The sequence below is a fragment of the Anoplopoma fimbria genome, chromosome 11 (assembly GCF_027596085.1).
Source record: "Anoplopoma fimbria isolate UVic2021 breed Golden Eagle Sablefish chromosome 11, Afim_UVic_2022, whole genome shotgun sequence".
Classification (NCBI taxonomy): domain Eukaryota; kingdom Metazoa; phylum Chordata; class Actinopteri; order Perciformes; family Anoplopomatidae; genus Anoplopoma; species Anoplopoma fimbria.
Genome location: NC_072459.1, coordinates 17964459 through 17992136, shown reverse-complemented (window position 1 = coordinate 17992136; position 27678 = coordinate 17964459). Strand labels below are relative to the sequence as shown.

At 40.5% G+C, this 27678-nt stretch overlaps 2 protein-coding genes across 3 annotated transcripts; both read left to right on the top strand.

Moving 5' to 3' along the window:
• The first annotated feature begins 3968 nt into the window (after positions 1-3968).
• gspt1l (G1 to S phase transition 1, like) lies at positions 3969-17469 on the top strand. Of its 2 annotated transcripts, XM_054606781.1 has the most exons (15): positions 3969-4438; positions 5488-5532; positions 8808-8879; positions 9203-9454; positions 10007-10040; positions 10144-10221; positions 10546-10726; positions 11785-11939; positions 12372-12512; positions 12625-12718; positions 13622-13702; positions 14455-14628; positions 14961-15050; positions 15267-15435; positions 16783-17469. In XM_054606781.1, exons 1-15 carry the CDS (start codon positions 4246-4248, stop codon positions 16833-16835), a joined length of 1812 nt encoding a protein of 603 aa, XP_054462756.1. In that variant the 5' UTR covers positions 3969-4245; the 3' UTR covers positions 16836-17469. The 2 variants fall into 2 exon arrangements, with proteins under 2 accessions (XP_054462756.1, XP_054462757.1); XM_054606782.1 differs by lacking the exon at positions 8808-8879 and having other exon boundaries at positions 3970-4438; positions 16783-17468.
• Positions 17470-24236: 6767 nt separating this feature from the next.
• On the top strand, positions 24237-26613 carry si:dkeyp-72e1.6 (transmembrane protein 238-like). Its single transcript, XM_054608169.1, has 2 exons — positions 24237-24869; positions 26230-26613. The coding sequence occupies exon 1, from the start codon at positions 24356-24358 to the stop codon at positions 24854-24856; it is 501 nt and encodes a 166-aa protein (XP_054464144.1). The 5' UTR covers positions 24237-24355; the 3' UTR covers positions 24857-24869; positions 26230-26613.
• Positions 26614-27678: the final 1065 nt, after the last annotated feature.

The following is a 27678-nucleotide window of genomic DNA, read 5'->3' as shown; positions in this document are numbered from 1 at the left end:
TTGACAAGATAAAAAAAATATATATATATGAAAAAGTTAGTAATTGCTTGCTTCATCTAAATCGTCTTTAGATGAAGTTGTAATTTTATGAGGAAAAAGTTATGAATTTACAAACTGAAAAGTCATGTTACGAGATAATATTTTTTATTATATCATTTTAATAGTTTTAGTTAGCATAATTCTAAAAGAAAACGTCATGGATTAAGTAGTATTTTTGAGAACTATATCAAACTTTTAAGAACAAGCAGAATATTTCCCTATTGTATGAAGAGCATGTCCATGGTTTAATTCCATTGTTCTAAAATACGTAATAAGGAGCTTATTGTTGAATCCTTAAAACTTCAGATCCTCCATATTCCTCATTTTGACCTGTAGATCGACAGACTGTTCTCTGATAACAGCGGAGTAGGAGATTATACATTTAGAACATAACATGACAAATTTATTCTCAGAAATGATGTCTTTGTTCCAACAATATCATGACCTTTTCTGGTACAATAACAACTTTATTTTCGTAATGTTTGACTTGTTCTCAAAATAATGACTTTCCCCCAAAATACTATGACTTCATTCTCATAATCTCAAAGTTCTGTAAACACAGGGGCCCTAATACTCCATTTAACAACATAAACTCTGTGAATCAAAATCAGATTCTTATTTCTTATTGCACATGCAGCTGTGGTCAGTGTTTTCTTTTTCTTTATTTATGCAAATATACTTTTGTGTTTATCAGTAATGCAACCTGAACAAAGTGACCTTGTGTCACAGAGGAGCATTGCTTCACAGGTACTCACTGTAGTAATATTTCTGTTCTTTGCTAAAAACATCCTGCCAGACCTGGTTTAAAGTACTTCCTGTCTGCCCATTAGAAGGCCAAATGGATGTTTTTCTCTGCTTGTTTGTTTGTCTTTTTTCTTTACACTTGAGTTGGTGTTGCTGGGTTTGGAAATCTCCCCACCAACACTAAAGTCCCTTCTTTTGCCCTTGTCGATTTGATTTACACAGTTCTACATAATAACAGATAGCACCAGATGATGATGAGCATGTTTCGTATATTTTATTATGTTTCTTTAAGGGGTTTTGTGTGTGGAAGTTCACAAAATCCAAACGGTTCTCACAGCACCACTTTGCTAAATTGGGAAGAGCAGCTTTTTCATGGTTTGAGTTGTTGCTCATTCCCTGCATTCCTTTCACACTTTATTGTATACTAGGTGTGTTTGCCACACTGGGACAATGTCACAGAACCTTGAGGGCAGATCCTAAAGGACCCTGCACACTGTGTGCTTTTGGCCTTCCTAGTCTGTCGTAAAAGAAATGTGGTCAAATCTGTGGTCTTCAATCCAAACTGCGGTCCTAGATTCCACTGTGAGACACCTAACCAAAGATCGCCTGATTCAAAACCCTTACTGGAGCAGTTCTCACAATGTATCTGCTGCTGAAGTGTGTTATAAATTCAAACTTAATATGAAACTGCCATGGGAACTTCTGTGTTCATGAAAACTTCTGTCGCCTGATTGTAAAGTGTGAATTAATACAGTGATTTGACAAGGAATTTACAATGAGAACAATTTCAGCATTAATGCACTTATTCTGTAGATCATTTCTTCACTCCTTTTCTTTATTTAATTTCAGACATGGTTTAAATGAAGCAGATTCTTGTTGATGATTATTTCTGTTATTTTGATCCTAATTTAAAGCTAAATCATAACTTCATAACCTTACGAGAACATGTTTGATGAAGAGCTTTGATTTGATTTAGTGAAATATCCTAGACCGTCCTGCCTGTCACTGTCTGAATGATTGATTGTATTTGATAAGTAGAATCTTTTCTCTTGAACTTTTCTACGATTAGTTTACAGAAAAGAAACACTTTGACATTTTCTGTAAGTTCTGTCTCTCAACAGAATAAAGTCAAAGTCTTCCAGTCTTAATGTCTGGCCACAGCTTACTGTGGATCAGTTCTAACTCTACAAGTACCTCTCCGTCTGATTTTTTGTCTTCGTCTGTACTATAGGGAAGTGTTCATTCAATGCAACTGGCATGTGTGTAGTTCAGTTATTCAGGATGCATACTTGATGACATTTGTAATTGGAAATAATTTCTAGATATCTGGCTATAAATCAAATCCAAAAAGAAAAACACTGTCAGGCATAAATAACAAAAAGACACATTTACAGACAAAATGGAAAGGTCTGAGTGTATAAATGTGTTTTAAGACCTTGTAGCATGCTGGACTGAAACTCCATCTCCTTTTGCTACGACTGAAACTAAATCTACGACTACAACAAAAGAAGATAAAACAGCAGTCAAATCCATACAAATAACAGTGATCGAACAATAATACAGTTTAACAGAGGTGTGGACTTGAACCACATGACTTTGACTCAAGACATACAAAATCAAAAAGGTAAATTTGAGACTTGTAACTTCACTTTGACCTTCACTTAGCCTGTTGACTTGAAATGACTTAATGTCTTCCTCAAGCCTAAAGATAAAGAAAAAAAATGTATGAATGTAGCTAAACTAATTGTTGACTTGGGACTTGTTGGATCTGTTGTGCGCCTTGCTTTTAGTGACTTGTTGGTTTTGACTTAGGACTTTTGGTTTTGACTTGGGACTTGTTGGTCTTGACTTGGGACTTTTGGTCTTGACTTGGGACTTTTGGTCTTGCTTTGGGACTTGTTCTTGATGTAGGACTTGTTGGTCTTGACTTAGGATTTTTGGGCTTGACTTTGGACCTGACGTGGGACATGTTGGTCTTGACTTGGGACTTGTTTGACCTGATGTGGGACTTATTGTTCTTGACTTGGGACTTGTTTGACTTGACATGGGATTTGTTGGTCTTGACATACTGACTTGTCTGACTTATCTTGGGACTTGTCGGTGTTGACTTGGGACTTGTTGGTCTTGACTTGTGACTTGTTGGACTTGACAGGGGACTTGTTGGTCTTGACTTGGGACTTGTTGGTCTTGATGTGTGACTTGTTGGTCTTGATTTGGATTACATGTTCCTGTTATTTTTTCCACATCTTGTAGTAACTCCTGGATTGCGTTATATTGTGGAAGGGATGCTTATACTATCTAAAATAGACTAGTAACTAATCATTATCATATAACAACTAATAATAAATAATAACAATAATAACAAGAGGTTAATGCCTTCAGGTGCATCTTTTAATGAACAGGCCACTTCCTCTGGTTTACTGGTTGGACTGCTTTAATGCCTGAGGAGATATCCACAAAATATTCTGAGATAATTCCCGTTGTGTGTTCAAGGACATGTGTTCCAGTTCATTATATCAGACATAGTTGTCTGATATAATGAAATTGGAAAAGGTGTTGTGTATAAATGTCGACTGAGGACATTGAAGCAATATATTGGTTGATTAATTTAGATTTCCTGAATGTAGTTTGTATGTATGTTTACAAAACTGTGATAAGTATATTGTGCCCAAAGGTGAAATGCATAACTGGATAAAATAAAAAAAGGGATTTAAAGGGAATACCTTCATATAATTAACAGTGATTTAAACTGGTGTGTTGCAAAACAATTTTTTATTTATTTTTTATTAAATGGTGAACCTAGTAAGTTGTTGTCTTATTGTCATAATTGCCCCGATTACTTTGAGAAAAGGTAAACGTTTTCATCGATAACGTTAGTATTGCTACAATCAGTGAAACAGTTATCTCAACCCAGAATATGTAGGAGGTTAGTTTTTATATTTAAAATGTTGTACCTAAATGTAATGATCTTTCCAAACAAAGCAATGCACATTATAGTGTTGAGTCAAGTATGTTGTGTTACTCTTCTTTTGCTCCAACAAAATGAATCGAATCTGCAGTTGAAAAAGTCATAAACTAATGGCGTAAACTGGCTCTCGCTAGTTTTTTTGGGAAATGTATTTTTCTTGCCTTCAGGAGTCTTTCGATTTCAACGTTTTCCGCTTTTGAAGAAGACTTCATATCCCAGAGGCAACCGCATGCAGCACGTCGGCTGACGTCGACTGCCTTGGCTCACGCGGACTGTCTCTGGGAGTGCTGAGTCGAATATCCTCTCTGGCGTCTCACCGTTAGAAACCGGCTGCTTTAGTTCACCTGAAGCGGAGACCACACATTCCACTTCGAGTTGGGACGCTCTCACTTACTCCAAGGGGCGACCGTAACATCGGGTTTTGGGGCGGACACTTACGGAGACCAAGAACTGCGTTACTGAAATCTCACACTAGTGAAAAACCAAGACCCACGATGGACCCGAGAGACACTGCCCCTGATTCATGGGATCAAGAGGACGATGTGGAGGCCACGATCGACGGACAACTTGATTCAGCATTAACGTCCCTTAATGTGAACGCGAGACCGTTTGTGCCCAATGTGAACGCAGCCGAATTTGTTCCGACTTTTGTCGTGAAAGCAAATTCGGAAAATCTCGATTCTGTCGGTAAGTTCATAGTCACGTTGGGTAGCTACTTTAGCTAGCAGTTAGCTAGTTGCTAACAGGTGCCTGGGCTGGGTTGTTGCTAGCACGCTAGCCGCTGCACAGACACGCGTGCCTTGAAGCGCGACACGCTAGCTAGCTGCTGGGGTCTTTGGTGTTGCTGTCATTGAGATGGTAGGACTGATTTATCGAGTTTAACTACAACCCATCAACTCTGTTAATGCTACTCGGGCGTTTGACTCTAGAGTGGCCTCACAGCTTGCTGATAACTGTCACAAAAGTCCGCCACCCAGCCGGCATTAGCTTGTTACACCTAACCGGCGCTAGCTAGCTAGCTAGCTAGCATTTTTGGTTAGCCGGTGTGGTTTCCCCATTGAGCGCCTGTGTCGCTCAGTGTAAGTCTTTTTTTTATCTAAGTAACCAACCCGTTTTTTTTCTTAACAGTAAAGAGGACCAATCAAGCGGTCATTCTGGCAAACACCTATGTAATCATTATGAAACAGCCCGACTTCATCTGATGGTTGAAGCTAAGCTCGTCATAGACAAGCATTTTTTTGGGGGGGAGAATGTTAAGTGTTTGGTGTGACGTGGATGTTCTGACGCACTGCTGGTCAAGAGTTAAACAAAATGTGTCATTGGAACCCGCGTGAAGGCATACTTAAGACCTGGACCAGACTGATGTAATAACATGGCAGCACTCACAGGCTAACGTTTGGATTTGACTGTGTTGGTTATAGTCAGTATATCAGTGGTTTCAGAACCTTCTACTGTTGTCCCAAACACTACCCATTTACTTTTCTCAAATGGAAGTTTGTGCTCCACATGTTGAGGTGCTTGACATGACAAACTGTAGTCCTCCAAATGTAACAGGTTCTTGTGTTTTTCTCTGGCCTTGACTCAAGGTGGCTTCAGAAGGCACAGTATATGGAACGTAGGAAAAACTCTTTAACACACACTTTCCTCTTACTTAATTCAGCCTGTAGCAAGAAGAGGTCAGGCTCCTTTCCAACGAACTAAAAACATTAACCTAACCGTTGTTTCTCTTTTTTTAGTTGCTGTTGAAAAGATATCCACCATGGAGGTGTCCGAAAAGGCCGGTATGTATGGGGTCTTTGTTTGTGTGAAATATTCTCTCTGTACCTTGTGTCACATAGATGCTGTTACTGCTCGCCTCATTGTCCTGACATACAGGCCCACGCTGAACCGACTGGAGTTACAAAGCCTTTGGTGGCTCTTACATCATGAGTTTTGGAGACCCCAATTACAGAAGTCTAGTTTGCCTGAAAGCCCCATTCCCCCCTTCTGTAGTATTTTAGCAGTATTGACTCTAAGCATCTACATCTGCCGCTTGGTGCCTTTTTCTTTTTTTTTTTTATAGATTAAAAACTGAGAAGTGTTAGACCACAAACTAACTGAAAGGGGGTTTAGTTGTAGATTAGGATCAGGTTGTCATTTTGTTTTGTCTCAGGCTGTCTGGTTCTTGCCAAACTTTGTTTACTTATCACGTAAAACAGACGTGGCCATATTTCAGTGGGAGATAACGCCACAAATTGTTCAGGAACATTTCAGAGAAGCGTGCAGTGAATCCACCATTCAAGATTAGTTGACCTGTGACCTGATTGAATGTTATTTATTTACGTTAGGACTTTTAATGGGCGATATATTATACTAGAAATAATTTTGATTAACATATTGTCATTTAATGAGCATTAACTAAATAAAACAATATCTATATTATAAAGTGCATACTAATTCAAGTAGAACTTCTCAGAGCAATGCACTTTTAATTCTTAAAAATATTCAGACATTTGGATTGGAATGTGAAAAATGTAAAATATCCTAGATAAATGAATCGTACATAAAATGTGTTTACACATGAACAACCACAGCAGTTGAGGTTAGGTCACCTTTTCTGGGTCATATAGCTTGTTGACTGTGCACACATTGGGCAAGTTTCTGTAATAGACATTGTAAATTAATAGTTAATGGCAAATACAGTTTTATAACTAAATATTTCTTTAACCACTGGAAATCTTCACCCGGTATCTAATGCAAAGATTTATCTTTAAATTTCTTATGGCTGGTTGTAAAATACCACAGCCCCTTGCTGTACAAAAGCCTTGGTCTTTCTAAAATGTACTTAATCTAAAACTCAGTTTAAAAAATATGTTACGGTACTATTATGTGTGGATTCTTTCAAAGAAATGATATGCATTTGATAGTTGGGAAGCCTGGTGAGGTTGATTTACTAAAGATGTTTGTTACTTGTAAGACTTTATAAAGTAAGATCGGGATAAAATAAGTGTTGGTGGTTAAAATGAGTATAATCACATCATTATTTCAATGCTTTATCACTTCAAGTTATAGACGTATGCAACCAGTTCAGAGGGACGCCGAGTAGAAATTGCATCCTAATCTGAATGTTCTAAATTCCTGGAATTGTGTGAGAAGTAAATGTATTTCCAATCGATTAATGGGTGTACAACAAGACTGGAAATAAGAAGTTATAGTCAATGGAACTTCACCCACCCCACACAGGTAGCCCCGCCCTAAAGTTTATCCTGCTTTATGGTCTATTTGACTCTAAATAGACCAAACATACATCATGTCTCCCTTTTCACTTCGTTGCAGGAGAAAGTGAGAACATTGAAACACTTTTAAATGCAATTTATGGTGCTGTGTGTGTGTGTGTGGGAGTATAGCCCAGTATATAATAGTTTTTTGGTAGAGACAATGTTGTTTTTGAAAGGTTAAACACCAACACTTAGGGTGTGAAGAAGAATATTTTGTTAGTTAAAAACTTGGTGTGGATTTTGGAAATGATTAAATCGATCTGTTAACCTTTCGGACTGAGACAACTTAAGTAACAGAGAGGAGGTCTCTCATAATATACACAATCTTTAACCGCATAGATTCATTTGTGCTTAATTTGACTGAATGTAAGTGACATATTAATGGTTTTCTTACATTTTGACTTGGTGACAAGTCTACATTTTAAAAGCTGATTCCTGGTTGCCAACCTGGCAACCATTTTTAAAAGTTAGTGTTAAGCCCTGCTTATCTTCTATAGCAGGTTGCATTAACTGGTCTTAACTAAGCTTGGTCTGAACAGCTAAGTCGGTCTTGGTTAAGACCTGTCTTTGGAACGGAATTCAAGTAGGCTGCATTAACTAAACTGAAACCTAGTCTTAACTTTGCCCGGTCTTGGCGATGCTCGGTCATGTGAATTATCTCACAACTATTTCTATTGCTTTGTGTTTTTCCCAGGATTGAATAGGTGACATTCACTGGACTCAGTTTGGTCAGATCATGAGCCTTCTGTTTACTTCAGTGCAGAAGCACAGCTGGAATCATATCTTTGTCAGAAAGTGGCCTTGTTGGGCTATTCTTACTAGTGTCGTCTATGTGCACATGTTAATACTTAACTCAGTTTTTCAGATAGATTTGTGAGGAACCACAACTGGTCACACAGACTTCAACCACGATTTCTGCGTTTATCAGGCTTAATGTCAGCGCTCTTGAGGGTTTTTCATGTATGTCCCCTTTGATAAATTCTGTCTATGAAGTGCAGCACTACGACAGCAGATCAGTGACCAAATATTATTGTTCTGCTGTGGGGGCTGCTTCTCACATTCCCTGTTGATGCTTCTACATATTTCTTCTCAAATCATGGCATGGTCGCTGTCGCTCATGCTGCTGCTTTCCATGTAATGGCTATGTGAAGGCCAACAGATGCATGGAGCTAAACATAATTCATGAATCAGATCTGATTGGATTAAGATTGCATACAAAAATGGATACTATATTTAAACTGGCTAAATATCTATATCCCAAAACTGAAAGAAAACTGACGGGAGGTATTTCTGGCCGTTATGGTTTTTAAATTGGAACCTGTAATGATACTCTGTTCTTTTCTCTGCTGAAGCATTATTACCTCCTTCCACCTTTTTTTCCAAATATGAACTTCGAAAGCTGCAGTATTGGCTGGTTTACTGCCCTCACAACACATTTGTGCATCATAACATAGACCCAGCTTATCAATGACCAAATTCATTGCTAACTGGTTTTATAATGTCTTTTAATGGATTAGTTGTTGAAACCCTAATAGTCCCTTTTGTTCCCTTTAACTTGCATTATATATATATATATATATATATATTTATATATATTTATTTTTTTTTTTTTTTTTTAAAAACGACATTATCTGATGTTTTTATGTTAATAAAATATTAAGATAAGGTCCTAACAAGCCCACGGCCTGAAAACACATACACTGGCACCATCATTCATTGTAGAATAAGCACAGATTTTAGCCTAAACGTTTTATCAAAGAGAAAGTTGCCAATTCTCAATTGGCTTTGTGTCACTGCAGCACGGGCAGCAAATACAGATGAACAGCACCAAGTCTGCAGCATGGCCGGAGACCGGGACCCTTCATCTGCAGGTAGCTACTGCTCACCCTGCAGTATTTAAAAAAAAAAAAAAAAAAAAAAAAAAAAGAATCTTGCATCAGTCTAAAATATTGATGTAGACTCATTTTTATCAGACAAGGTCTCTTGTGATAGAAACAGCTCAGAAACAAATGGAAACTCAAATATGCTGCTGATTATTGATATGCACCTCTTTTTTTATGCTTAGAAAAAGTAGTACTGAATGAAGAAGTGCAAACAATGTGCTCTGTCTATATTTCACCCTGTTGATTTGTTTGAAGTAGCTTGTCACAGGAAAAGGTCCTGAATAAGGTGGACTGTGTTTGTGGCTGTGCAGCTCCAGTGGAAAACGGCGACTCGGAGATGACCACAGAGGAGCCGTGGGACCAGAAAGAGGCCGAGCCAAATGAGGAGGAGCCAGGAGGCGGGTCTTGTGAGGACCGGGGACCATCGGTGGCAGAAACTACGGAGGAGACGGCTCCGGAGATGATTGAGGAGGAAGAGGAAACGCCAGCGCCCAAGGTTCCACCTACACAGCCAGATGCCCCCAAGAAGGAACACATCAATGTCGTGTTCATCGGTCACGTAGGTTAGTGTGAACACCTGTCTTCTTTTTTTTTTCATAATTTCTTTATAAGAACTATTATTGTCGCTGTCGGATTGAAACCTCTCCTTATTATTATTATTAATTTTATTTATATAAATAAATGCTTTTGGTCATCTTTTAGGTCTGTCTGTGGGTTTAATGAATATTTAGCCAATAAAAGAAGAGCGTGTTGCTAAATCTTGTAACTTCATTGGATAATCGAACTATAGGCAAAACCGCATATCTCCGCCCAGCCTCCTTCTGAATGAAGCATGGCTCAGAAGGTCAGAGCTGAAGGTAAACCGTCATCTGACAGCGTTCCCCACAGCTAGAGAGATCAATGATGGACCAAACGTGTATCAACATTTTCTAGTCAAAAACCTCATTACTCAATTTAGCTTGATTTTTGGTAAATTGTTGATAATATCATGAAACATGCAAGTATCTAACCATATAAGGCAACACCAACTTGCGAGGTTCCAGCCTGACAGCGATGATATGTAATGTCATCGTTTTGTCTGATTTTTAAATCCACTCTGCATTCTTCTTCTCCAGATGCTGGCAAGTCGACCATAGGCGGACAGATCATGTGAGTAGCAGTCTCCCTTCAATGGTTCCCCACCTTTTTATAATGAGTGAATCAGGCTTTGACATTGTTGTGCCTTTCTCTGTTGTTCCCATCCTCTGAACAGGTATCTAACGGGCATGGTAGACAAGAGAACCTTAGAGAAGTACGAGAGAGAAGCCAAGGAAAAGAACCGGGAAACCTGGTGAGTGGGACACTGCTGTCTTTTGTTGACTTTTATTGAATCCAGAACATAGTAAGATGCTCTATGCTGACTGAATTCAAATGTGTTGGCCAACTGCATATAATTGTGGGATTTAACTCTTTAACTTAAGTTTAATTTTAAATTTTGTTAATCTGGTCAGGAACCATGTGAGGCTGTTTAAGCAGCTGGGTCAATATAAGCTTAGATCAACAGCGTAGATTTGCTAGATATATCAGTGTTGGTGTAAATGCCAACCCCTTAGAAACCATCTCAGATTTCATTGTGACCAAATCATGAATCGAATATCAACTCTCTGTCTCCCAGGTATCTGTCTTGGGCTTTAGACACCAACCAAGAGGAGAGGGACAAAGGCAAGACAGTTGAAGTGGGCCGGGCATACTTTGAGACAGACAAAAAGCACTTTACCATCTTAGACGCTCCAGGCCACAAAAGCTTTGTGCCCAACATGATCGGAGGTGCATCGCAGGCTGACTTGGCTGTTCTGGTGAGTTCAGAGAATGTTAAACTGTGAGGTTAAAGTGGAACATCAGATCAGAACTTCACTAGTAGGCTTTGTCTACCCACTAGTTTTAGAAACTAAAGAGGTCCAGCAATTAAAATCCTCTAGGGCTGAATAAACTGAATTTCATTATTATTATTTTTTATATTTGAAGCTTCTATTAAGGTTTTCGAGTAATGCTCTGAATAGCTGTCATATTTGATAGCATAATATCAACACAAAAAAAAAAATGAAAAAATTCCTGAATTTGAATAATCAGATTAAATGAGTTTGTCTTGTTTTATTAAATTTACTGTCTTGAGTGAATATAAGTGATTGCCTCCCTTTGTGTAGGCAAGCTGGAGATTTAACTGTTTTTGACCACAATGAAAATGTTTTTGAAAAGCTAAACGGCAACAAATATAGATTGAAGCTGAATATTTTGATCGATAAAAACGTGTTGTGAATTGAAGAAAGGATTATATCTATCTCAATGAATTTTGACTTTTGAACTTCACAATGCTCTGATTTGTATCTGTACCTGTGCAGAAATGTTGCGTTTGAATAGATGGAAAGAAAATGTGCAGCATTTGATTGTTGTTCTAGAATTTGATTGTCAATATTATTAACAAAGCTTCAAACTATTTGGTACAGCCCTAAAATTCAGCACAAACTCCCTTAACCCAACCTTGTTTGCAACTACGTAGCTTCTGACAACCAAGGGAGACAAAGGCACATTTAACCATTAAAAGGGAATATTTACTTTCAATAATTGAACAAATAGTTTTAGTTTTATTGCCAGGAGGTTAGGTTGTTTAAACATAAATAACATAAAGTAAACCCCTTGCTTTAGCAGGGTTCCCACACATTTCCCAGCACATGAATAGCTATTAAACCAAATGGCAAATGGGTTTCTTTATCTTTATCTGTAACATCTTTATATGTTGAGAGATATTGTTGAAGATATGATAATTTATGTGATGTTAGTTAGCTACGGTAAGGAATACTCTTGTGTTTTTGTAGCACAAAAAAACCACTGACTGCATGAATGTGTTGACTCCCAGGTGATCTCTGCCAGGAAAGGGGAGTTTGAAACTGGTTTTGAAAAGGGTGGACAGACGCGAGAGCACGCCATGTTGGCCAAAACAGCTGGCGTCAAGCACCTGATAGTTCTGGTGAATAAAATGGACGACCCGACAGTCAACTGGAGCCTGGAGAGGTGGGTCTATCACAACGCTCAAACGGAGCAAGAGCATTCTGAGCTCACGGCTCATCTCGTACCTCAACACTGAAGAGCAGCTCATGGGTCACATCTGTAGAATATCTATAAGTAAATTGAAGCAGATGTTACTACACTCAAACTGATTTACAAATCAAATTGCTCGTTGTCGCTGACCTTGTTTGTCCTATACCCTAAATAATTTACAGTTGTCTAATAATTTAACGTTGTCAAAGTTGGTATGTCTTTTCTATATGGTCAGATATGTGCATGCAGCATCCATGTGTTACATTGAGAGGGGTTCTAATCATTTGTGGCCATAGGATGTTAACACAGATACCTAGGATTCAGTACATGTCCTCTACATACACATGAAATGGCTGCTGCCGTACTTGAAGTTGTTCTTCATCCCTCCTGTGGTTGAACTCTCAGGTACGAGGAGTGTAAGGAGAAACTAGTGCCATTTTTGAAGAAGGTGGGCTTCAACCCGAAGAAAGACATTCACTTCATGCCATGCTCCGGACTGACAGGAGCCAACCTGAAGGAGCCCACTGACATGTGCCCCTGGTACACGTACGTCCTTCAGCTTCTTCTTCTCCTCATCACCGCTCTGTGGTCCCCATGGTTACCGTGAACACTGTTCATCCATGTCTACTAACTGCTAACCTATTTCATGTTCTTTCAGAGGGTTACCATTCATTCCACACTTGGACAGTCTGCCAACTTTCAGCAGATCAAGTGACGGGCCCATCAGATTGCCCATCGTAGACAAATACAAGGTAAGAAGAAGGTTTTTAACCCCCTGCGTGATTCATGCATTTTACAAAGAAGACCATGAACGGTTGTTAGTCTCAAACACCTGCCACAAAGCATTGGCAAACACATTTCAACTCTCTGCAATATTGTCTGCATCCCAAAAGTTTAGACATGGGTAACGGTTTCCTCAAAAACATTGGTGTTTACAAAGGATTTAGAATGTTTTTTTTATATTTTATACATAACAAAACCAAACTAAACATTTATCATAAAAGATCTCACCGAAACGGAACACACTGAGTATATTGTAAGTTCCGCTGTCCTAATTATTGACAACGTACAACAAAGTGATCCGACAATTAATTAACACCAAACCAAAACCAACGTGGTCAAAACCGTGAGGGTTGAGTATATATTTGGGCGGCTGTGGCGTAGTGGAGAGCAAGGTAGTTCTCCAATCAGAGGATCGGTGGTTCGATACCCGGCTTCTGCAGTCGATGTGTCCTTGGGCAAGACACTTAACCCCAAGTTGCTCCCGAAGGCTTGCCATCGGTGTGGACTGGATGTTGCATGAATGTTAGTTAGAGTCTGATGGTGGCACCTTGCATGGTAGCCTGTCATCAGTGTGTGAATGGGTGAATGACATGTAATATACTACTGATTGTAAGTCGCTTTGGATAAAAGCGTCTGCTAAATAAGATAAGATAAGATAATAATAAATGACTGTAATGTAATGTAATGTAATATTTAATGTGCACGTGGACAGTGCTAGTATCCAACATTTGCTCATCATTTCTAAGTTTGTACAAAGTCTTCCCTGAGAACGGATACACGACAACAGATTCCCTGTCTTTAATTGAATTAGGCAAACACGTGGTTCTTCACTCACCTGCTCTGTAACACTCTTCATCCATCTGTCTCATCAGGACATGGGCACCGTGATTCTGGGCAAACTGGAGTCGGGCTGCATCAGTAAAGCACAGCAGCTGGTCATGATGCCAAACAGGGTAAGATATCCCACAAGCCCTTTCTTGCATTAGCAAGGAACCAAGAAGATGATGGACCAGGAAAAAAAAAAATACAATTAATACTACTGCTTTTTTCAAACATCCAAATGCCTTCCACTGGCAGTTAACATTTCATTCAAATATATAGACTTTATCGATATGTACATTTTGTCATGCGTCATTTGTGTCAGTTCATTTTCTGTTACTGTGTAGCATTACAATCACCGTACAAGCCTTGCTCTCTTTTCTGTCAGCATGAAATCAAGCGTGATAAGTGGGGGGGGGCTTAGTGTCCCCCTGTCAAAGTGACATCACACCATCAGACACGGCCCTTCCTCACATGGCTCAAGATCAGCCAATGGCACAACTCGTTCACAATAGCTGAGTTTCAACTTAGGATATTTATAATGCATTATGTTGAATTCAATACTTAACAGTAAAATGTCAAGATGAGGACCTGAATCTGTCCACTACAAACTAAATACAATGCACCATGGTATTCATCTGAAACTAGTGTCTGCTGGATTACTTCATCTTCCTCATGGCTTAAGTATTGAGGGATATAATGTGCCAAACTGACCCAATCTTTGCCAGTAGTCATGAAGAAAACTTGTGTAAATGTAATTACTGACAACATGAGGCCACTAGATACCTTCAATTTAGTCCTACACATCAAGCATGCCTTAGTTATTAAACAGCACAAGCAAACTAAGTCTCAGTTCATCTTTGTTTGTCTACCTGTCCTTATGCAGCATGTGGTGGAGGTGTTGAGTCTCCTGTCAGATGATGTGGAGACAGACGACGCTTCACCGGGTGAAAACCTCAAGCTGCGACTCAAGGGCATTGAGGAGGAGGAGATCCTGCCGGGCTTCATCCTGTGTAATGCCGAGAATCTCTGCCACTCGGGGCGCACGTTCGACGCCCAGGTCAGTGTCACTCAACTCCACGCCACAGTTACCTGTCGCTCAGCAATGTAACGATCTGACAGCAGTGCACTCAGTGCAGCCAAGTAGTCCATCCATCACCTGTGACGGAGTTAGTGGGTGGGGGGGGACACTGAGGGATCGTTTCCTGACAGGAGGACTAGAGCGGGCAGGTGGTGTTTTGGTTCATCCCTCCCCAGTTACAACTGTCTGGATACCTTTGAGCAAACTGCACCAGTGGAACCAGGGTAGTTGGAGTGTTCATTAAATTGACAGACTGTCTGTTGTTTTTGGATGTGCCTGCTCAAAGCTACTGTAACTCTTTTTCCTCCCAGATCGTCATCATCGAACACAAATCCATCATCTGTCCAGGTTACAACGCAGTCCTTCACATTCACACCTGCATTGAAGAAGTGCAAATTACAGTAAGATCTACTTCTCACCTCACTGTTACCCTGTAACCATGAGGATGCTACAGAAAGTCTCCCATCAGTGAATGGAATAATGATTTGTTTTAGAGGGGGACTAGTGACATCTGAACATTGTACTGTGGTGCTTTTTATCAGAGCAGTTGGATGTTTGGGGTGAATGATTGTATCATACCTGTGTATGTGCTGATATTCTGTTACTTCTGTCTGCAGGCCTTAATCTGTCTGGTAGACAAGAAGACCGGAGACAAGAGTAAGACACGACCACGATTTGTCAAACAGGACCAGGTCTGCATCGCCCGTCTGCGCACGGCAGGAACCATTTGCCTCGAGACCTTTAAAGACTTTCCTCAGATGGGACGGTTCACCTTACGGGACGAAGGTAGATTTGATTATCATTACATTGACGAATTATGTCTTTGATTAAACGTTTGTTCTATGAATTGTGAAAGCAAAACATGGTGAGAAAATACACATCACAATTTCCCAGAGCCCAGTGTGATGTCTCCAAATATCTTGTGTTGTGGGACCACTCGTCCTGAACCCCATAGATACAGCAGCCGGATTTAAGATTACAGAGACCATCATCTGACAACAAACTGATAACGCTAGCTAAGATAACGTTAGCCAACATACGGCAACACTGGGTAGACACAGCCTGTGAAGGTGTTGACGCACATAAACCACTCGTATTACTATTCTATCAAACTAATGCAGGCTGCTCTCGTCTTCTCTGGCTAAATAGTTCCATAGGAACATCTAGACTGCGAGCCAAGGTATTGATTCCTCATGACCACTTCAAGGGCGTAAATTAGCTTCTTGCCTACTTCTGTGCCGGTGTATTCCTTGGATACAGTATCCCTTTGTCTGGGTTCTTTTGGGGACGTTTGATTGTTTCCACACTCACATGGGCTGTACCGGTCAAATGTTTGGACCTCCAAAGCTAAGGGTGTTTCCTCCTTTAGCTTTCCACACAGATCCCTACCTATACATGACGTAAGAGCATACTTGCGTTGGGGCAAGCTAATCTGAGTGATTGATAATGGAGGAGACCTCTTGTTGGTTTCTGTCAAAAAAAACAAAAAAAAACTTTTGTGAATCAACATTCAACAGTCTCAAAAACCCCACACGCATAGCAGTGAAGTTCTATCGGTACATGATAAGCAGTTTAAACGCAGATTTTCTACATTGTTGGCAAGTCAGTACATTATTATTCTAAGAGCAGGCGACTTACTGACTGCACCAATGTGGAGACATGAGCTGAAGTCCAATGACGTCCTTTCCTAACCACTTGTCCTTGACCTCGATGGGAAACGTCATGAGGTCAATGAGCGATGTGAAGGAGAGTTCATAAGGACTTAGGAAAGACAACCACTGGCTCAGAGAATCCCACTGAACTTTAATTTATGACACAGAAAAAAGGAGCAGGCTACACCGACAAACTTAATGAGTACCATTCAATTAGGATTTACGTCCAAAACAGAATGACTTCTCCAACCGATAGTGGAACAACCTTAACATTTGGATCAACTAACTTGATCAGACACTTATTATATTGTAATTCATTCCCAGCATGCTGCTCAGAGTCACCACAGTGACCGGCTACATGCATAAATAACCACAACAACTAGTAAAACAAAAAGAAATACTGGATTTGAGTTCCGCGGAGCATCAGTGAGCGAGGCCGAGACACAAATGTGAGGGTTGTTTTTCTGTTTGTGTGTCTCAGGAAAGACCATCGCCATCGGTAAGGTGCTGAAGCTGGTAGCTGAGCGGGACTGAAGAGGACGGAGCTGCCTGAGAGTCCTAGTGAGAAGGAACGGGCGGAGCTCGGTCATAACACGCCCACACAGTTGTCAGCGGCGACGGCACCTCCCTGTCACGCCCCCTTCTGCGTGCCGAAGAACAGCTTCAGAAAAAAACTCATGTGAAAAAGAACCCGTTTTTAAGCAAATGACACCAAGATGAAGTCCACACGAGTCAGCTTTCTCATATTGAGAGCTCAGCTATGCCATTTCTGGGTTAGCCCACCTCCACCACCTCCCTACTCTGGTCTACTCAGCATTACATGAGGTTTATTTTTTTTCCACTATTTTTCTTGCTTTCACAAATGACAATGACAAATGGCAGAAGTTATATCTGTAAACAGATGTGGACCAGGATTCTGCTTGGAATATAAAAGATGATTTTCAGACATGAATTGCAAAATAAATGGTTGAAAGAACTTAACCAGTTGAAACCAAAATGTTTATCTTGGGTGTACATGTCTCCCTTTGCTTTTACCCAGTTTTTGGTTTCTCGTGGCGTTCTGGCAGTGTGCTTGAGCGTGTTCAAATGTTATTAAAGCAAACAACTATGACAATAAAATTATAAATTGGGAAAACAAAGTGTGTTCCTTTTCAGAGCACAGTCCAGGGGCTGCTTTCATATTCCATTTATGTTAAAGCTGTAGTTTTACGGAGCGTTCACAAAGCACCAATTCAAACGTTGTCAGGACACATGTTGGTGAACAATTGTATTCTAAAAAGTCTGTTTTTAAAATAAGGAATTTTATTTTGAAAGTTGCTTTTAAAGAATAGTTAACCGTATTTTCACAGCCTTAGAGCATGCGCAAGATGGCCTATCTGTTTTATGAGCCTAAACGATTCTAAAGGGACCTGTGGGATCATTTAGAAATGGTTTGTCCACCAGAGAGCACTGCCACCTTGTTTTACACTGTACAATGTCTATAACATGTCATGGACACAAGTCTTTGATAACCAAATCTCATAGCTCAAAGATCCAGGATGTGTGTAACTACACACTGAGTGTGCTGTTAGTTGTGCATTGAGCTGAGCAACATTCAACATAAATGTTTGAACAAGTGAACGTTGGCACCGAGCAATGTAAAGCCACTTATTTGAAATGGAATGAAGGTGAATGCAGCTGTTATATGTTATCATAGGACCCACAATGTTCTTGTATTTTAACAAATGTTTACCTTTTAGATTTTGTTAAAATGGTGAAGTGGTTAATTTAAAAGCTGGTTCACTACCAGAGTCCATCCCCATTTTTAGAAATTAATTTTCAGGAAAATACCTTCTGTTCTCAAAACGATGAATCTTCTGGCTCTTCTGTGTGTTTTCTCTAAAAATGAGTTTCAGAATGACGTTTGTTGGCCGGTTGTGCTGTTTTCTTTCAAGTGTTTTTGAAGAAGAGTTTGGAGTGTTTTCATGACTTTATTCATAATACTTTACTTTAATATAAGTTTGTTCTACACCTGGGTTCTTGAAATTGCTGTTTTCCTCAGAAAGTTACTAAGTGCATTTACTTAAGTACCATATCTTTTAAGGTACCTGTACTTTACCTGAGTATTTCCATCATCAATTTAAGAATTCATTGCATTTCAGATGGAAATATTATAATTATTACTCCACCCCTTCATCTGGCTGCTCAGTTATTAATTACAATATTTTGCAGGTTAATATTTAACAAAAAAAAGTGAACACTTTATCATTATCATGATTGCTTTATTTTTCTATTTTGTATTGTATGAGAGTATCACTAATCCTGGTGCACTACGGAGTGGAGTAGGTTTACAGTGTGATGCTGTGAGCCTGGATGTGTGTTTGGGGGGGGCAGTCAGTCTGTCAGTCAGCGGCGGTCCAGCAGGGAAACACACAGATAGGCTTTAGGTAAGATGGAGACGATTATTTACCATTTGTCATTTTATACTTGTATGTTCATTTGATGTTTCTGATGAAATGATGCTGTTTCAAAGCCTCTGATCACATGACGACTCCACTATAGATCTATACAACGTGTTTTCTTCCTGTCAGTCTGAGAGGATGTTGTAGTTGTTGCTCATGCTGAATCTGCTGCTGTGCATGCTGATAGTTCCTCTGCTAAAGTTCAGGCGTATTGCATGTTTTCCTGAAAAGTCTCATTTCATCAAAACTAGAATAGTTTCAGTGTCAGTGCCTATTATTATAAAATACCTGCCATTATTCTATTTGTTTATTAATGACTACAAATCCTATGAAGACACCAAAACTAACAATGTATGTATCCTACTAACACGTGCTGTGTGTGTGTATGCAGAGCTTATACAGCCGACCTCATTCCTCTGTGTGGTAGAGCTCCACACATCTCTCTAGCAGCAGACATTCCGCCTGTCGTAGTAAAAGAACAAGGTGTTGCTAATAACAATACCATAGGCTCCGTTTTATTGAGGTGGACCCGCAAGTCATGACAACGTGACAGTAGGAAAGCATGAACACCAAGGACCCTAAAACTGAGGCAGCTAAATGGAATTCAGCCATCATTCATTTCATTATTAACACCAGGCTGTTTCTACTGAGGACAGTGTGAGTGCCTGCAGTGGTTTGGGTCGGTGTGGAAGAGTTCACCATCGACGTATAGATCCTCCACCGCCTGTTGGCTCACCTGTGTTTGTGTCTGCTGTCCTTTGACATGGCTGCAGGCTTTTGTGGCGATCTTTGTTTTTTTTACGTGGAAATTGGTCATTAAGACCCTCTGTGCTCTGGCAAAGCGGTGCATTGGGCTAAATGCTAATGTCAGCATGCTAACATGCCGTTTACCATGATCACCATCTTAGTTTAGTGTGTTAGCATGCTGACATTAGCTTATTTGTAATAAACAGAGTCCAGCTGAGGCTGATGGGGAAAATCGGTAGTTCTGTAGGTGTCGGGTCATCAACCAGGTATTAGAGAGTATTGGTGTGGTCTTTTCATGGGATTGGTGGACAATAAAAAAATATTCAGAATGTTTCTACCTATCAGACTTTGTGATCTGTGGTCTCTGCAGTGTCCCCCAGTGTGACCATGCTCTCCACATCAGTCCCCATATCAACCATGGATGGTGAGGACACTGAGGCCTCCACACCTCTCAACCCTCTCCTGGACAGGAAGTCACCTGGCTTTCAGGGCGGTCCGGTTCCATCCTGCTGGCTCCTCTACTTTAAGCCCATCTTGGCCATCAGTGTTGGCACGCTGCTGTTTGGATCGGGCACAACCTTGTCCCTGCTCTCCTTCACCCAGGTGGGCAATGTCCCCTACCAGCTGGGGCCGCTGTTCCTCTCTGTGGGTCTGATGTTCCTGGTCACCGGCCTGGTCTGGATCCCCGTGCTCAAACAGAGCCTGGAGCACCAGCCGCTCACTGAGGTCAACCATGGCAAGGGGGACCAGATGGAGCACAAACACCACTGATGGGGACCACTGGGAACCAGGAACCATCTGCTTTGAAGGCACAAAGGGATGTGTACTAAAGTGTGAGGTCACACTAAGTGGGAGTGTAGGATCCATTGGTTTTGGAGCTGACCCATATCAGGGACTGATAGTCAGGAAGTGTCAGCCTCAGTGAGCAATCTAAACTTGAATTTGTCTAATCTGACTGGATTACCATTTTGTCTCACTTCCTCATGCAGTCTGACATTGTGCTCATTTCAAGCCATTTTCTGTTTGCTACGCTAATCATTCGCTGCCATTTTCAGTCTTGGTACGTAGTATTTTAGAAATACTGAGGTCATCAGGTATTAAAAAACAGATTTAACAAAATCACTATTTGGATTTTTCTTTATTCATTTTTTTAGCTGACTGTTCTGTAATATTGTGTAAACATTTTATCTCCCAACATGAATGTTCCCGTCTCCTAAATGTCAATTTTTAATGTGCCGAGAAAAACAGTCCTATTCATCTCTGTGTTTTTAAATGTTTTAATTAGCCTGGGAACGTTAAACGAATGCTTAATCCTCACCTTTATCTGTAAAAGAGTTTCCTCTGAGCATCAACTCTGCACAGTGCCACGAATACAATTCTGTTGAGGAAATAATGATTTTTTATTAATCATTGCATCTTAACAAGTTGGTAGCTGGTGTCTCAAAGCCGTTGTTGTTTACCTGTGATTTATAGTGAGACCACAGTGACAAGACTTTTATTTTGTTGTATTTGTGATATCACAGCCCTGTATTACTGCCCTCCTCTCTTCTCTTTACTATCAATAAACAGTTGCCCTCACACTTCAGGCTACTGCTGATACTCTTATCTTTATTATTGTATTTGACAATAGAACATGTACAACTATGAAAGACATGACTTTGTCTTGAGGCTTAGTAGCTAAGATGACATGGTGATAGTCATTAGATGGGGGTGCAGCCTGAACAGATTCAAGAGCAACGTAAAAAAGGTCATGTGACCTCTGGCCAGATCAAACAGAAACGTTCACGATATTAACACGTTTAAACTTGGTATATAGAGACGATTATACTGTAACGATAAAGTCAACATGTGTTTGACAGGCTGGCTACCTAAATGTTTGTCATGACAGATCAACATCAGAAGTTATCTCTGTATGTGAGCTTAGAACAGTTGTTCAGCTAGGTCCATCTCATTCACACGTCATTCAGTTTTTGTGGCCATTTCTCAGCCCCGGCTCAAGAAGGACACGTCCTCATTGTTAATACTGTCCTTCCAGCCAGGGACACAGTTGTCATTGAGCAGCTGTGCGTGTAAATGTAGTCCTAACTTAAATCGCTGAAAACAGGTACGGTTTAGCCAGTTTCTCAGAGGTCTGGATGCCTTTGTGAGTCCCCAAACTAACCAAAGGAGCTCTTCAGGTATAGTGTAACAGCCCAATAAACACCTTTTTAAAGGAATGAATAACCTTTGATGTGTTGAATACTATTACTGTTGTGCAAGGCAGTGCTTCCTTTTGGGACAAAGTGTGAATGAAGACCGAATGAAGACCTCCACATATGAAGTGAGTTTATGTTGTAGGCCAGCTGGTACGGGCCCAGAGGAGCCCCATCTAGAGGGCCACCTAGGTACTGCCCAATGGTTAGATTAAAATATTTAAAATGTCTTTGGTAATGTACAAAGTTATTTTATTATTTTTTACATAACACATGTTTACAGTTCATTTTTACTCCTTTTTTTATGTGTTTTTATGAATTATTTGGGAAAGTGGTCCTTGTTGTGGACCTTCTGAGGGACAATTCTCACATCTCCTGTGTTCATTTTATCTATTTCATTTTGTCAAATATGTCACAAAGGCTGTCCCATGCGGGTCATTTTCTGCTGCCCATCTGTCTCGTTGTATCCCGGTTGACTCTTGCTCTCCTTTATTTATTTATTTGTCATCTTCTCCATAAGCCGCTGTGGCTGCTGGTGGGCTGTGTAAATCCTGTAGAACGGGATTACTGAGGCAGAGAAGCACTGCTGGACATATCCATCTCTGATTGTTCTCAACATTGGTCGCTGGTTGCAGACCCCCCCACACACACACACACACATACAGTCCTCAGCTTGGTGCTGGTGGCTCCAGGCCAAAGACCAGCAGATGATCTGATCTGACCTGATCTAACCTGCAGCACGTCCATCTGTCTGTGTGCAGAATGCAGATACAACAGCAAATACCCTGTGAGAAAACAGATTTGTTTGGCAAATCAAGACACCGATTCAAACATGTTAACAAGTGTGTAAATGTAGCCTGTTATTCAGTTTTTTTGATGTTGATTCAACAGCGTAGAGCAGCTACCACTGCAGGCGCTCTATACCATCACCCTTTAACCTGCACTATTAATGCTTACATGGAGGTTATGGACACAATAACTGTCTTTTCCATAATAAAACATTATTATATTTGATTCAGAGTACCAGGTCAACAAAATGGAGTTTAGCTAGGGTGACAAGTCCTCCTGGCTTGTAAAAAAGATCATTTGAAGACGGCTAGATAGCAACATACCAGAGCACAGCTATGGGAAGGTAATGAACTCATACACGTGTTTGTGTTTGTGTGTGTGTGTAGGAAGGTTCAGGTTCACTTTAAAAATATGGTCAATCTCCACTCCAATCTCTAGCTCTGTCAGCACTGTTGGGACCAGTAGCTTTGTTAGCATATCTGTCAGCCACCGGCACCTTTAAACAACATTTAACTAACATGCTTTCACCCAAGCAACATGTTGAATAAAGGACTTTTACTTGTAATGCAGTATTTTTTACAGTGAGGTTTTTGGTATTGGGTCTAAGTACTTTCTATACACCACAAATTACAAGTAATATGTACAGCTATTTAATTGCATTTTATAAATAATCTATACAGCACAATCAAATATTCAAAACACGTTTGCAAAGACAGAGCTCAATTATTATATTGAAGGAATATAACTGTTAGAAAAAATAAGGGTCACTACGAAAACAATGTATTCTTTTTTTTAATGTATCCCTTTATTTGATGGTGACAGTTGAGATAACAGACAGACAGGAAATGAGGGAGAGAGAGAGAGAGAGAGAGAGACATAGAGGGGACGACATGCAACAAAGGTCCCCATGTCCAAGGGCCACTGCAGTTCTGAGGTTTGGTACAGGAGGCCCCATCTAGCCCAACACCTTTGTAGGTGAGAGCTCTTAACGCTACATGTCACCATTCACCCATTCACACACACACACACACACACACACACACACACACACACACACACACACACACACACACACACACACACACACACACACACACACACACACACACACACACAGGGGCGCCGCTAGGGATTTTGGGCCCCATGAAAAGAATCTTTACAGGGCCCCCAACACAGCGGCAAAAATTTTTGATGCTATTTTACATACAATTATGCATTTTAATGGTATTTTTGACTATCATTACCATATTTGTGAAAGAAGAACAGCATGACAGTTGACATGTACAGTAGGGGAAGAATATAAAACATGTGTGATTATATGTTAGTTAATAACTTAGTGTCATTATTTTTTCTGTATTATAATTTCATCATCATTAGGGGCCTCTCTGGGCCCCCTCCATCATGGGCCCCTAGAATCCGTCTCCTTTACCCCCCTTTTCGGCGCCCCCACACACACACACACACACACACACACACTGATACAAGATCCACCATCCCATCAGGATCTGAACTTCAGCGCAGATCTTCCAATTAGAGGACGACCCGCTCTCCCACTGAGCCGCTCTCTGACACTCTCCAGGACGGACTCTTCAGAGAGAATGTTAAAAAATATAGAGAAAAGTCACAACTGCGGCAGACATTCTCGGCTACGCTCACCTGTACGCACTGGAACGGGCCAGGTAGAGATCTGAGCCCCTCCCCCCCGGGCACCACGCCCCTCCTCTGCAAGCCCACTACCAGTCCACGGACTACCTGACTACCTGTCTACCTGACTACCTGTCCTGAGCGCCTCACCTGACTCACCTTACAGGCGCTCGGAAACTCAATGCCAGGGCACAAAGGCTCCGGGGAATAAGCGCCTAAAGCGGGCCTCCTGTACGCCGACATGGAACCGGTCCACCGGGGTCTGGGTCGCTGCGTGTGCTGTTTCTGGCTCGCGGTAGCCTTTGACATTGTGGGGCTGCTCGTGCTGCTCATCGGGGTGTTTGTGAACGTGTTCTTCTACGACCTGCTCATCTACGCGGGGGCCATCGTCATCTTCCTCAGCCTCATCTGGTGGGTGTTCTGGTACTCCGGGAACATCGAGGTCCCCCCGGCGGAGCTGGAGGATGACGTCGGTTTACTGAAGAAGGACAGGGGCGCTCTGAGCGGCATCAGCGGCGCGGTGAGGCGCCTCTCCAGCCGCGTGTCCGGCGGCATCAGGACCTCGTTTCGGAGGAACGGAGCCCCATCGTCCCGCTCGCAGAGGTCAGCCAGGGGTGCGCCGGTGGCCGTTCCTATGGCAACGATGACCCCACAGGGGGTTACCCCACACACTCCTGTCTCATCAGTGGCAGGCTGTGACGTAGAGATGCCGCACACAACAACAGAGACCTCACCTACATAGTGTAGGCCGACAGGTGAGGCCTTCACACAGAACCACCTGTAAAGTGTCTTTATGTCAGACTAGTTACATCTGTGTGTGTGTGTGTGTGTGTGTGTGTGTGTGTGTGTGTGTGTGTGTGTGTGTGTGTGTGTGTGTGTGTGTACACACATTATAACAGAACAGTATTATATGTTTTAGCATATTCCTTTATTTTACTGCAGCACCATTTTATGTATTATAATTAGACTTAGATAAAACAGAGAGTTACTAATACTTCCTTCACTGTAACTCTACATATGATAATGAAGAACTTGAAACCTAAAACCGTAAATAATGTACCACTAAAAATGTAAATATTTGGAAACGGTCAGATAGGAACAAAGATATCTCATTTTTAGATCCATATATTTAAACATATGGCCAGTCAACTTCCACGTTGTGCACATGTAGCAACAGCCAGGATTTAAGTCAAATGATCCAATGTCACTCCAACGAAGAAATCTTTTATAGCCCAAAAATTTACATTTTCTATTATCATCATTCCCCTTTTGTTTAGTTTGTATGTATTTTAACTGTGCAATTATATTTTCTTAGTGATGGTATAAAGGCTGTTTCAACAGCCCCCACACACTGCTAGGAATATCATTTTAATGAAAAAATACAAAAATCCTTTTATTTATTTGCTTTTGAATTTTTAAAGACTGTTAAAACATGTGTAGTGTCATTTGGTTATATTTGTAGAAAGAAATATCTTCCTCAGGTCATTCAAACCCAAATTCCCAGTAATAATAGTAACAATGTCCTCTTTCCCATCATATACCCATTCACACACATTCATACACAAATCTTTGAGATTTTGTACTATTGGCAATATTTTTTATATTGGCAACTCATGGTGTACAACAATATTATAGAAATAAAGCTAAATTTGATCCGACAAGAGCTTTTATTATTATTATTATGATGATTGCTTTGAAATACAAGTGAATATTCGGATGTATTTGTTGATGTATATATATGTATATATAACACATCTAAAATGTTTTGGGGTTCTGGACACAAATTAATCATAGTCCTGTTGTAACGGGGTTCAAAAACGTATGAATGAATTGAATACAATATTTCTGAATAGTAGAACCATAAAAATATCTTGTTTTCGTTTTCTTTCTTTGATGCAATTTGAATGTAGAACTAAAAGGACTGCCTGTGCTGAGGCAGTTAAGAATCTTATCACTGGCTAATCATTAACCCCAGTTCACTGCTCACTAAAAGACAAGCCTTCAGTTTAAACAATAGCAGGCTCTGATCACCAACTGAACTCCTGTCAAGTCTGTCTGTGCACACACACACACACACACTTTATTGATGACGTATCATTCATTCTCTCCCCGCAGACTTCAGAGAGCCCGCCTTCACTGTCTTCAGCTGCCTCCAGTTCATGCTCAACTCTTTTACTGTTTAAAGTGTGTATAATGAGAAATTATTAATGATGATATTTAGAAAATGTGTTGCTGAGTACAGCTTTAATTCAGTGTATTTTCTTAATACATTTTATGTTTTAATCAGTACAGCTGCATCTATTCAGGATGTGTGAGATCAAGGGACATTAGAAATGTTTTTAATGCACATTTGTGACTGTTTTGATTTATGTATCTGTATGTTTGTGATGACTGCTTTGTGTGACTGAACTTTCTTGTTGTGATTTTGTATATATCTAATGTGTTCTTATAAAGGGCTAACAATGCCTCACTGCATCATGTGTTAAACCATCCTATCTCTGATGGAGTGAGTGCCACATCATTTAATAAAATAATACCTGTTTATATTACATTGGGTAGCATATCTTATATCAGTGTGATTTGATTCCTGACAAGATCTGGATCTGAACAAAAGATGAACTTATATGTGTAAGAATGGGTGTGAATGAGTAGGTTAGTCCTGTTGGCAGGTGGCACCTTACATGGTAGCCCCTGTCATCAGTGTATGAATGGGTGTGAATGGGTGAATGATGACACGTAGTGTTAAAGAGCTTTGATTGGTCTGAAGACTAGAATAGAGCTATATATGTACAGTCCATTTACCATTTAGATCAGTGAACTGAATTCTTACAGTTTCTTCTACAGCAGACAGTCACAGTGAGATAGCTGGTGAACACAGTGGAGCATCTAGCAGCGGAAGAGAGAGTCACTCCCCCAGGAGTTGGTAGAGACCAAAACAGAGCTAAAAGGAGAGCGAATGTTACTTTCACCAGGTGACACAAACACAGCTCCAAATAACAACATCGCTTATTTCTGCTGGATGTGTAAATAAGCAACAGTTTGCTAACAAGTTTGCCAAATCAACTTTAAATGTGATAATATGATAATGTTGTGTTCACAATTTGATTCTGCTGACCCCAAGTGGCCTAAAATCAGCTCTCTGTCTAATATCAGTAATAGCCATAGGTTACCAATTATGTTTTTAGCTGTGGGTGCCAAAATTAAAGTAAATACCCCCAAGAGGATGACTGTCACAGAATATATTTTATTGCGTTTCAATTAGTGGCCTAGTTATTAACAAAATGTGACACTGCTCTGCTAGATTATAACAGGCTGTACCCGTGTTTCTGACTGGATGTGGTGAGACTATGGTGGGTGGACCTTGTGGGGATCAGAGGTCTTGGAGAAAATGTTGTAGGCTACAATTTCAAGCTAAATGCTTCAATGCGATGCTTTGTGGTCTTGTAAAAATATGAATGATGATTTCAAGACGGCCGTTCTAAACAGACCTAGAGCTGCTCATGGTGCTCTGGAGGAAATGCTCCCAGCGAGGGCCGAGGAGGTCCTTCCACACCGAGCGGCCTT

Bases quoted from the DNA above. Each gene is read 5' to 3' on its own strand.
- gspt1l (XM_054606781.1), top strand. From the start codon at position 4,246: ATGGACCCGAGAGACACTGCCCCTGATTCATGGGATCAAGAGGACGAT. The intron at 4,439-5,487 runs GTAAGTTCATAG...CTCTTTTTTTAG, and splicing joins GGAAAATCTCGATTCTGTCG to TTGCTGTTGAAAAGATATCC. The intron at 13,703-14,454 runs GTAAGATATCCC...GTCCTTATGCAG, and splicing joins TGGTCATGATGCCAAACAGG to CATGTGGTGGAGGTGTTGAG.
- si:dkeyp-72e1.6 (XM_054608169.1), top strand. From the start codon at position 24,356: ATGGAACCGGTCCACCGGGGTCTGGGTCGCTGCGTGTGCTGTTTCTGG.